We start from the raw sequence: 12,381 nt of genomic DNA, 5'->3' as shown, positions 1-12,381 counted from the left end.
TTCACTCCCAGTGTATCTTCCTCTCCCTTCACACGTGTCCTGTTTCTGTCTGTTTCACTCCCAGTGTATCTTCCTCTCCCTTCACACGTGTCCTGTTTCTGTCTGTTTCACTCCCAGTGTATCTTCCTCTCCCTTCACACGCGTCCTGTTTCTGTCTGTTTCACTCCCAGTGTATCTTCCTCTCCCTTCACACGTGTCCTGTTTCTGTCTGTTTCACTCCCAGTGTATCTTCCTCTCCCTTCACACGTGTCCTGTTTCTGTCTGTTTCACTCCCAGTGTATCTTCCTCTCCCTTCACACGCGTCCTGTTTCTGTCTGTTTCACTCCCAGTGTATCTTCCTCTCCCTTCACACGTGTCCTGTTTCTGTCTGTTTCACTCCCAGTGTATCTTCCTCTCCCTTCACACGCGTCCTGTTTCTGTCTGTTTCACTCCCAGTGTATCTTCCTCTCCCTTCACACGCGTCCTGTTTCTGTCTGTTTCACTCCCAGTGTATCTTCCTCTCCCTTCACACGTGTCCTGTTTCTGTCTGTTTCACTCCCAGTGTATCTTCCTCTCCCTTCACACGTGTCCTGTTTCTGTCTGTTTCACTCCCAGTGTATCTTCCTCTCCCTTCACACGTATCCTGTTTCTGTCTGTTTCACTCCCAGTGTCTCTTCCTCTCCCTTCACACGTATCTGGTTCTGTCTGTTTCACTCCCAGTGTATCTTCCTCTCCCTTCACACGTATCTGGTTCTGTCTGTTTCACTCCCAGTGTATCTTCCTCTCCCTTCACACGTATCTGGTTCTGTCTGTTTCACTCCCAGTGTATCTTCCTCTCCCTTCACACGTATCTGGTTCTGTCTGTTTCACTCCCAGTGTATCTTCCTCTCCCTTCACACGTATCCTGTTTCTGTCTGTTTCACTCCCAGTGTATCTTCCTCTCCCTTCACACGTGTCCTGTTTCTGTCTGTTTCACTCCCAGTGTATCTTCCTCTCCCTTCACACGTGTCCTGTTTCTGTCTGTTTCATGCAACCAGTGAGGAATTTAGTTTTGTGACTTCACCTCCTTTCATGGAGACTAAATTGATTTATTTTGGCTGATATTGTGTTCTTTGGCTGAAAACCTCTGGTTCAGGTGAACCAGGTTCCTGGTGTGGCCGACAGACCAGAAACATCTGGTTCAGGTGAAGCAGGTTCCTGGTGTGGCCGACAGACCAGAAACATCTGGTTCAGGTGAACCAGGTTCCTCGTGTGGAAGACAGACCAGAAACATCTGGTTCAGGTGAAGCAGGTTCCTGGTGTGGCCGACAGACCAGAAACATCTGGTTCAGGTGAAGCAGGTTCCTGGTGTGGCCGACAGACCAGAAACATCTGGTTCAGGTGAACCAGGTTCCTCGTGTGGAAGACAGACCAGAAACATCTGGTTCAGGTGAACCAGGTTCCTGGTGTGGCCGACAGACCAGAAACATCTGGTTCAGGTGAACCAGGTTCCTGGTGTGGAAGACAGACCAGAAACATCTGGTTCAGGTGAACCAGGTTCCTGGTGTGGAAGACAGACCAGAAACATATGGTTCAGGTGAACCAGGTTCCTGGTGTGGAAGACAGACCAGAAACATATGGTTCAGGTGAACCAGGTTCCTGGTGTGGTCCACAGACCAGAAACATCTGGTTCAGGAGAACCAGGTTCCTGGTGTGGTCCACAGACCAGAAACATCTGGTTCAGGAGAACCAGGTTCCTGGTGTGGAAGACAGACCAGAAACATCTGGTTCAGGTGAACCAGGTTCCTGGTGTGGAAGACAGACCAGAAACATCTGGTTCAGCTGAACCAGGTTCCTGGTGTGGTCCACAGACCAGAAACATATGGTTCAGGTGAACCAGGTTCCTGGTGTGGAAGACAGACCAGAAACATATGGTTCAGGTGAACCAGGTTCCTGGTGTGGTCCACAGACCAGAAACATCTGGTTCAGGAGAACCAGGTTCCTGGTGTGGAAGACAGACCAGAAACATCTGGTTCAGGAGAACCAGGTTCCTGATGTGGAAGACAGACCAGAAACATCTGGTTCAGGTGAACCAGGTTCCTGGTGTAGACGCCCCTGAGTGTACTTAAAATTGTGGGTGGTGCAAAGTGGGGTGGGGCCAGACTGCAGTTGAGAATCCTGAAACCCCACCTTCGGCACTGCCCACTGGTCCATGTTGTTGAGTGAGGTAAGGTGAGGTAAGGTAGGGGGGACACAGCCTCCTATGATCCAATATTCTAATGGAGGGAGATCAAAGAGGACCGGGAACCTTTGATATTGACACACAGTGACTGAAACTACTTCCTGCAGGATTTAGAAATAAAGGAAGGTTGGATGTTGGTCTGTATTTTACTAAGACCCCTGGGTCAAGGTGTGTTTTTAACAAGAGGTTTAACACCAGCAACCTTAAAGGCTTGTGGTCCATAACCTGTTATTAGAGATAAGTTGATCTGATCTAGTAATGATGTACTAATCACAGGGAAAATATCTTTAAACAGTTTAGTGGGTATTGGGTCCAGTAAGCAAGTTGCTGGTTTAGATGAATCCACGATTGAGTAGAACTCTAGGACTTATAGAGTGAAGCTGGATCACTGGAAGTCAGGCTCCTCTTATGAATCTAAAGATGTGGTTGTTTGATCTGCGACTGCACTGGGCAGTGGGTCGCTAATTTGATCCCTCATAGTTAGAATCTTGTCATTAAAAAATGTACAAAGTCATTACTGCTCAGAGTTAAAGGGATATGAGGCTCGACAGAACTGTGACTTTTTGTTAGTCTGCCTATAGTATTGAAGAGAAATCTAGGATTGTTCTTGTTTTCTTCTATTAAGGAGGAATAGTAGGCATTTCCTGTTTTGCGTAGGTTTTTTTTAATAGATGAACAAACTTTCTCTCCAGGCTGTTAGACATACTTCTGAGTAAAGAACCATTTCTTCTCTAATGGTTCTTCTGCTGGATCCATGATGGTGTTGAAGTCAACACTGGTGGGAGAACTTCCATGAACTTGGTTACAGCATTGTCTGATAAATATATTGTGTATTTTCAGGGGCTATACAGCCAGTTTATGTACATTTGAATGATATCAGGAAGTGACCTGACAACAGAGGGTTGTGGGGAAAAACTGTTAATTGATCAATGTACATACTGTAAGTGAGAACAAGATCAAGTGTGTGATTAAGATAAGTGTGTGTCCAGTAATGTGCTAAATGCTGTTAAATGTTCAGGCTGTCATTGTCAACATCGACATGAATATGCATTTAAGACCCATTTTTAAATATATGTCAAACAAATTTCACCATTTTAAATAAATATCTAGAGACCAAAATCATCAGTGGACAATGTGTTGAGTGATGTGTGTCTGCGTGGTGAATAATAAGAATAATGATGGTGTTGTGTGTATCCTGTCCACGGAGTACTGTAGGGTCAAACTGCACTGGAAAGGTTGTGTGTATCCTGTCCACGGAGTACTGTAGGGTCAAACTGCACTGGAAAGGTTGTGTGTATCCTGTCCACGGAGTACTGTAGGGTCAAACTGCACTGGAAAGGTTGTGTGTATCCTGTCCACGGAGTACTGTAGGGTCAAACTGCACTGGAAAGGTTATGTGTATCCTGTCCACGGAGTACTGTAGGGTCAAACTGCACTGGAAAGGTTGTGTGTATCCTGTCCACGGAGTACTGCAGGGTCAAACTGCACTGGAAAGGTTGTGTGTATCCTGTCCACGGAGTACTGCAGGGTCAAACTGCACTGGAAAGGTTGTGTGTATCCTGTCCACGGAGTACTGTAGGGTCAAACTGCACTGGAAAGGTTGTGTGTATCCTGTCCACGGAGTACTGCAGGGTCAAACTGCACTGGAAAGGTTGTGTGTATCCTGTCCACGGAGTACTGCAGGGTCAAACTGCACTGGAAAGGTTGTGTGTATCCTGTCCACGGAGTACTGCAGGGTCAAACTGCACTGGAAAGGTTGTGTGTATCCTGTCCACGGAGTACTGTAGGGTCAAACTGCACTGGAAAGGTTGTGTGTATCCTGTCCACGGAGTACTGTAGGGTCAAACTGCACTGGAAAGGTTGTGTGTATCCTGTCCACGGAGTACTGTAGGGTCAAACTGCACTGGAAAGGTTGTGTGTATCCTGTCCACGGAGTACTGTAGGGTCAAACTGCACTGGAAAGGTTGTGTGTATCCTGTCCACGGAGTACTGTAGGGTCAAACTGCACTGGAAAGGTTGTGTGTATCCTGTCCACGGAGTACTGTAGGGTCAAACTGCACTGGAAAGGTTGTGTGTATCCTGTCCACGGAGTACTGTAGGGTCAAACTGCACTGGAAAGGTTGTGTGTATCCTGTCCACGGAGTACTGCAGGGTCAAACTGCACTGGAAAGGTTGTCTGTATCCTGTCCACGGAGTACTGCAGGGTCAAACTGCACTGGAAAGGTTGTGTGTATCCTGTCCACGGAGTACTGTAGGGTCAAACTGCACTGGAAAGGTTGTGTGTATCCTGTCCACGGAGTACTGCAGGGTCAAACTGCACTGGAAAGGTGTTTTTGGAAGAAGGCAGTGGACGTGTGCTCCTCACCTGCAAACACAAGCATCACACATGAAGACTTCAGGACTTTAATGAAACGCTGCCCCCTTCTGGGCTGAACAAGGCAAGGCGGAGCAAGTCCTCCTGAAGAAACATGGGGGAGGAAAGTAGCAGCAAGACACAGAGCAAAGGTAGGACATACAAAGTAAGGCATCAGGAGGAACAGTCTTCAAATGAGCATCATCCTCCTGTGGAACCCTGAAGGTCCAGCTGAAGGTCCAGTGGTCTAGCTGAAGGTCTGAAGGTCCAGTGGTCTAGCTGAAGGTCTGAAGGTCCAGTGGTCTAGCTGAAGGTCCAGCTGAAGGTCTGAGGGTCCAGTGGTCTAGCTGAAGGTCCAGCTGAAGGTCTGAAGGTCCAGTGGTCTAGCTGAAGGTCCAGTGGTCCAGCTGAAGGTCCAGGTGAAGGTCTGACGGTCCAGTGGTCCAGCTGAAGGTCCGGTGGTCTAGCTGAAGGTCCAGGTGAAGGTCTATCTGAAGTCCTGCTCCACCTGCTTCATCCTCAGTGGTCTCTCTGGTCTGCAGCAGTACCACACTGAGCTGGTCTCCACTTGGCCCCCATGTCCAAGACCCTTCAGGGGTCCAGGTCCTGGTGCTAAAGGGTGGCCAGGATTCTGAGGAAGGAGATGAGGAGGACGCAGAAGGACTGTCCAACTCCGTAGACCAGGGCCTCCAAGGAGATCATGGTCTTCCCTGCTGCTTTGTACACCCCGGCTATGGCTGCACCTGCAAGACATCAGCATTAACACTGAGGGAGCAGCAATAACACTGAGGGAGCAGCATTACCACAGAGAGACAGCAGCATTAACACAGAGACAGCAGCACTACCACAGAGAGACAGCAGCATTAACACACAGAAAGACAGCAGCACTACCACAGAGAGACAGCAGCATTAACACAGAGAGACAGCAGCATTAACACAGAGACAGCAGCACTACCACAGAGACAGCAGCATTAACACACAGAGAGACAGCAGCATTAACACAGAGACAGCAGCACTACCACAGAGAGACAGCAGCATTAACACAGAGAGACAGCAGCATTAACACAGAGACAGCAGCATTAACACAGAGAGACATCAGCATTAACACACAGAAAGACAGCAGCACTACCACAGAGAGACAGCAGCATTAACACAGAGAGACAGCAGCATTAACACAGAGACAGCAGCACTACCACAGAGACAGCAGCATTAACACACAGAGAGACAGCAGCATTAACACAGAGACAGCAGCAATAACACTGAGGGAGCAGCATTACCACAGAGAGACAGCAGCATTAACACACAGAAAGACAGCAGCACTACCACAGAGAGACAGCAGCATTAACACAGAGAGAGAGCAGCATTAACACAGAGACAGCAGCACTACCACAGAGAGACAGCAGCATTAACACAGAGAGACAGCAGCATTAACACAAAGACAGCAGCATTAACACTGAGGGAGCAGCATTAACACAGAGACAGCAGCACTACCACAGAGAGACAGCAGCATTAACACAGAGAGACATCAGCATTAACACACAGAAAGACAGCAGCACTACCACAGAGAGACAGCAGCATTAACACAGAGAGACAGCAGCATTAACACTGAGGGAGCAGCATTAACACAGAGAGACAGCAGCAATACCACATAGAGACAGCAGCACTACCACAGAGAGACAGCAGCATTAACACAGAGAGACAGCAGCATTAACACTGAGGGAGCAGCATTAACACAGAGAGACAGCAGCATTACCACAGAGAGACAGCAGCATTAACACTGAGGGAGCAGCATTAACACACAGAGACAGCAGCACTACCACAGAGAGACAGCAGCATTAACACAGAGAGACAGCAGCATAACCACAGAGAGATAGCAGCACTACCACAGAGAGACAGCAGCATTAACACAGAGAAACACCAGCATTAACACAGAGAGACAGCAGCACTACCACAGAGAGACAGCAGCATTAACACAGAGACAGCAGCACTACCACAGAGACAGCAGCATTAACACACAGAAAGACAGCAGCAATACCACAGAGACAGCAGCATTAACACACAGAAAGACAGCAGCACTACCACAGAGAGACAGCAGCATGAACACAGAGAGGCAGCAGCATTAACACAGAGACAGCAGCATTAACACTGAGGGAGCAGCATTAACACTGAGGGAGCAGCATTAACACAGAGAGACAGCAGCACTACCACAGAGAGACAGCAGCATTAACACAGAGACAGCAGCATTAACAGAGACAGCAGCATTAACACAGAGATAGCAACATTAACACAGAGACAGCAGCATTAACACAGAGAGACAGCAGCACTACCACAGAGAGACAGCAGCATTAACACAGAGACAGCAGCATTAACAGAGACAGCAGCATTATGGTGCAGCGGTACAGTGGTATGGTAGGGCGGTATGGTCGCAGCCTATTACAGAAAACACTGAGCAACGAGCTTCAGACAGTTTAAAATCTTTGTTTGTCAAAATAATCAACATTTGATGCAGTTTGCATGAGCAGAGTTCTCAGAACAAACACGTTCTGCTCGTTCTTCCTAGAGTGACTGTAAACAAAGGCATTGCAGCAACAACAGACTGTAAACAAAGGCATTGCTCCAACTACAGACTGTAAACAAAGGCATTGCAGCAACAACAACAGACTGTAAACAAAGGCATTGCAGCAACAACAACAGACTGTAAACAAAGGCATTGCTCAAACAACAGACTGTAAACAAAGGCATTGCTCCAACAACAACAGACTGTAAACAAAGGCATTGCAGCAACAACAATAGACTGTAAACAAAGGCATTGCAGCAACAACAACAGACTGTAAACAAAGGCATTGCAGCAACAACAACAGACTGTAAACAAAGGCATTGCAGCAACAACAACAGACAGTAAACAAAGGCATTGCTCAAACAACAGACTGTAAACAAAGGCATTGCAGCAACAACAATAGACTGTAAACAAAGGCATTGCTCCAACAACAACAGACAGTAAACAAAGGCATTGCTCCAACAACAGACTGTAAACAAAGGCATTGCTCCAACTACAGACTGTAAACAAAGGCATTGCAGCAACAACAACAGACTGTAAACAAAGGCATTGCAGTAACAACAACAGACTGTAAACAAAGGCATTGCAGCAACAACAACAGACTGTAAACAAAGGCATTGCTCAAACAACAGACTGTAAACAAAGGCATTGCTCCAACAACAATAGACTGTAAACAAAGGCATTGCAGCAACAACAACAGACTGTAAACAAAGGCATTGCAGCAACAACAACAGACTGTAAACAAAGGCATTGCAGCAACAACAACAGACTGTAAACAAAGGCATTGCAGCAACAACAACAGACTGTAAACAAAGGCATTGCAGCAACAACAACAGACAGTAAACAAAGGCATTGCTCAAACAACAGACAGTAAACAAAGGCATTGCTCAAACAACAGACTGTAAACAAAGGCATTGCAGCAACAACAATAGACTGTAAACAAAGGCATTGCAGCAACAACAATAGACTGTAAACAAAGGCATTGCTCCAACAACAACAGACAGTAAACAAAGGCATTGCTCCAACAACAGACTGTAAACAAAGGCATTGCAGCAACAACAACAGACTGTAAACAAAGGCATTGCTCCAACTACAGACTGTAAACAAAGGCATTGCAGCAACAACAACAGACTGTAAACAAAGGCATTGCAGCAACAACAACAGACAGTAAACAAAGGCATTGCAGCAACAACAACAGACTGTAAACAAAGGCATTGCAGCAACAACAACAGACAGTAAACAAAGGCATTGCAGCAACAACGACAGACAGTAAACAAAGGCATTGCAGCAACAACGACAGACAGTAAACAAAGGCATTGCAGCAACAGCGACAGACAGTAAACAAAGGCATTGCAGCAACAACGACAGACAGTAAACAAAGGCATTGCAGCAACAACAACAGACAGTAAACAAAGGCATTGCAGCAACAACAACAGACAGTAAACAAAGGCATTGCAGCAACAACGACAGACAGTAAACAAAGGCATTGCAGCAACAATGACAGACAGTAAACAAAGGCATTGTAGCAACAACAACAGACAGTAAACAAAGGCATTGCAGCAACAACAACATACAGTAAACAAAGGCATTGCAGCAACAACAACAGACAGTAAACAAAGGCATTGCAGCAACAACAACAGACAGTAAACAAAGGCATTGCAGCAACAACAACAGACAGTAAACTCAGGCATTGCAGCAACAACAGACAGTAAACAAAGGCATTGCAGCAACAACGACAGACAGTAAACAAAGGCATTGCAGCAACAACAACAGACAGTAAACAAAGGCATTGCAGCAACAACAACAGACAGTAAACAAAGGCATTGCAGAAACAACAACAGACAGTAAACAAAGGCATTGCAGCAACAACGACAGACAGTAAACAAAGGCATTGCAGCAACAATGACAGACAGTAAACAAAGGCATTGCAGCAACAACAACAGACAGTAAACAAAGGCATTGCAGCAACAACAACAGACAGTAAACAAAGGCATTGCAGCAACAACAACAGACAGTAAACAAAGGCATTGCAGCAACAACAGCAGTCTGGTCCATTCATCATCCACCCGTTCAGACTTACTGGTGAGGACTCCGCCCAGCAGGGGTCCCACGAAGCCCATGAGCAGGACGGCGATGGGCAGGAAGCGAGCCACTTTGTGGCGGCGCAGCGTGGCAAGGCAGAGCAAGGCAGCCGGCAGGTGGAACACCAGCGACGACACAGTGGCCCACAGGAACACTCCGTACCACATCTCTGTCCACACACACACACACACACACACACACACACACACACACACACACACACACACACACACACACACACACACACACACACACACACACACACACACACACACACACACACACACACACACACACACACACACACACACACACACACACACACACACACAGCAGCGTCAGGCCACCTGCCTCACCTGGACCACCTGCCTCACCTGGACCACCAGCCTCACCTGGACCACCTGGACCACCCGCCTCACCTGGACCACCTGCCTCACCTGGACCACCTGCCTCACCAGCCTCACCTGGACCACCTGCCTCACCTGGACCACCTGCCTCACCAGCCTCACCTGGACCACCCGCCTCACCTGGACCACCTGGACCACCTGCCTCACCTGGACCACCTGCCTCACCTGGACCACCAGCCTCACCTGGACCACCTGGACCACCCCTCCACTGCTGCAGGTCTGTTGTCCTCATCAGAAGCTTCACTTGATTTTCAGCACAAAAGGACGATTCTTCTCCAAAAGAACAAGGAAGTTCTGCTCAACTAAATGACGTCATTTCCTTCGTCCAGCTCTTCTGGAAGAACTCATTCGTTTGGGCTGAGCCCTGTAGGAGCTGCTCTGCTGAGCCCTGTAGGAGCTGCTCTGCTGAACGCTGTAGGAGCTGCTCTGCTGAGCCCTGTAGGAGCTGCTCTGCTGAACCCTGTAGGAGCTGCTCTGCTGAGCCCTGTAGGAGCTGCTCTGCTGAACCCTGTAGAAGCTGCTCTGCTGAGCCCTGTAGAAGCTGCTCTGCTGAACCCTGTAGGAGCTGCTCTGCTGAGCCCTGTAGGAGCTGCTCTGCTGAACCCTGTAGGAGCTGCTCTGCTGAACCCTGTAGAAGCTGCTCTGCTGAGCCCTGTAGAAGCTGCTCTGCTGAACCCTGTAGGAGCTGCTCTGCTGAACCCTGTAGGAGCTGCTCTGCTGAACCCTGTAGTAGCTGCTCTGCTGAGCCCTGTAGGAGCTGCTCTGCTGAACCCTGTAGGAGCTGCTCTGCTGAACCCTGTAGGAGCTGCTCTGCTGAGCCCTGTAGGAGCTGCTCTGCTGAGCCCTGTAGGAGCTGCTTGCTGAACCCTGTAGGAGCTGCTCTGCTGAGCCCTGTAGGAGCTGCTCCACAGGGACCCTTGGACCTGTGAACAACTTATCTTTCACGAAAATTAAATCTATTCAGATTTGAATTCTTGATATTTGGTCTGAGGTGAAATTGATGAAAATTAACTGAATCAGTCCAACTAGTAATTTCTGGTTGAATGTTGAACTGGCTGATGTTTCTCTCATGAGAGGAAGAAAGGAACTGTTCATAATGATCTTCTTACATGATAAAGTCTGTAATCATCACAACTGATAGCTCAAGCGCATTAAATTGTCATTAATCTAAAACCATGTTATTTTCATCAAATAATTCAGACTCAACCCCTGAAGGAAGCAGTCTCGGTCCAGCTGCACACATGGAAACTGTTTTCTTACAGCACTGCTGGAAAGGCACAGAAAAGAAATCTGAAATGATGAAATAAGGTTCAACATTACGCTGAAAAGCGGAACTGATAAAGTGTCCAGGTGAAGCAAAATGCTAACTAGCTTAGCACATTACAAAGGAAATACGTTTAAACAAGCTTCATATTGTAACTGTACCAAACTGTTCACACACGAAGCCTTTTAACTCACAACAGCAGTAAAAACAAACGTTTATTTAGCCTAAAAAACAATATTAAAGACATTATCGTCACCTGAGAAGTCGCTAAGAGACGTGTTGTTTCCTCGGTTCGTGTCGTTTCTCCTCGGCACAAAGTTCAAATCTGGAATCTGCTGGAAAAAGCCAGTCTCCTGATATTTGTCCTGCATGTCTGAAACTGTTTCCACAACAGAAGAGAGATATGAAACCATTAATCTGCGTCTTTCTTCGACCTGAAGCGGAACAGCATCGACCCAACTGAGCTAGCTGTAAACACGGTGACGTCAGGACGCTGGATCCCGGTGACCGCCATCTTGGATGGGTCTACAATAGACAATATACGGAGAAGCTTCATCGACTCACGCCGCCGATCGTAGCTGACGTAACAGAACGACGCCATCTTGGATAGGTCACGCTGCGCCTCCAGTACATTGGTTTTCTACTGCGGAAGGGGTCGTCCAACTATAATCACCACTCGCCGAATTTTCACACACAAGTATGTGCTTTTACGCTGAAATAATTTGTTTTATCCTTCTTCACAAAGACTGACATGTCATTAATAAATGTGTAAATTAAGAAACTGATCATTTGGAGTAGTTTCTCGCTCATACACGTGGAAACACCAATAACACATATATTCACATATTTGTTTTTGTGAGCAAAATATATGGCCAAATCCACTGTAACCAAATATACTCAATGCTGATTTGCAAAGAAAATAAATGTCCAGATCATGACGTGTGTGGCTTCTTTCCTGAGTGCTTGAAACGATCTTAAAGTCTGCTCCACACACACCTTTAACACCCAACCTAACGGTATTCAACACTGGAGTTCCGGTTGCAAAGTATTTGCATTTAATCTGCTTTAATTAAATCATGACATGACAAGAGCTGGTGACTGATCACTTCCGATAACAAGTAGTAAAACTTCCTATCATGTACTTACCAGTGGCACCAGAGGGGTGAGGTTTCAGGCCTGGCACCAGCCACTCCGTTTGCCAAACCTTACCAAGGTGATTGGTAGATGTTGCCCACATGTTGGAAACGCTTCACTGCAAAGACCTGGTCCAAAGTGTCACCATGACTTTATGCAGTGGCTGCAGATTGGTCACTTCACCAAAGGTCTCTGCTGGATGGAGTCCAGAGAACTTGTCATGCTCCAGAACCCTGACATCTCCATCAGATGTTCCACTGTGGAGGGTGAACCTGCTCAAACCTTCTAGGGTCCAGGTCTGAGGGTCAGCAACAGCCTGGTCGTCTGCTGTGGTGGAGCTTCAAGGTCCAGATGTTATTGATGGTGAGCGGTGGTCCAGTTGAA

At 47.2% G+C, this 12,381-nt stretch overlaps 1 protein-coding gene across 1 annotated transcript; it reads right to left on the bottom strand.

Annotated features, from left to right (window-relative positions):
* Window positions 1-4,621: 4,621 nt before the first annotated feature.
* On the bottom strand, window positions 4,622-11,483 carry LOC308148734 (transmembrane protein 170A-like). The gene is made up of 3 exons (XM_080522238.1): window positions 11,120-11,483; window positions 9,191-9,361; window positions 4,622-5,296 (listed from the first exon to the last, which is right to left on the bottom strand). Exons 1-3 carry the CDS (start codon window positions 11,274-11,276, stop codon window positions 5,166-5,168), a joined length of 459 nt encoding a protein of 152 aa, XP_080378364.1. The 5' UTR covers window positions 11,277-11,483; the 3' UTR covers window positions 4,622-5,165.
* Between the last annotated feature and the right edge of the window lie 898 nt (window positions 11,484-12,381).

This window comes from Blennius ocellaris, assembly GCF_963422515.1.
Source record: "Blennius ocellaris genome assembly, contig: SCAFFOLD_50, whole genome shotgun sequence".
In the NCBI taxonomy this organism is placed as follows: Eukaryota; Metazoa; Chordata; class Actinopteri; order Blenniiformes; family Blenniidae; genus Blennius; species Blennius ocellaris.
The sequence above is the reverse complement of the archived record's forward strand: the minus strand, read 5'-3'. Positions and strand labels throughout refer to the sequence as shown.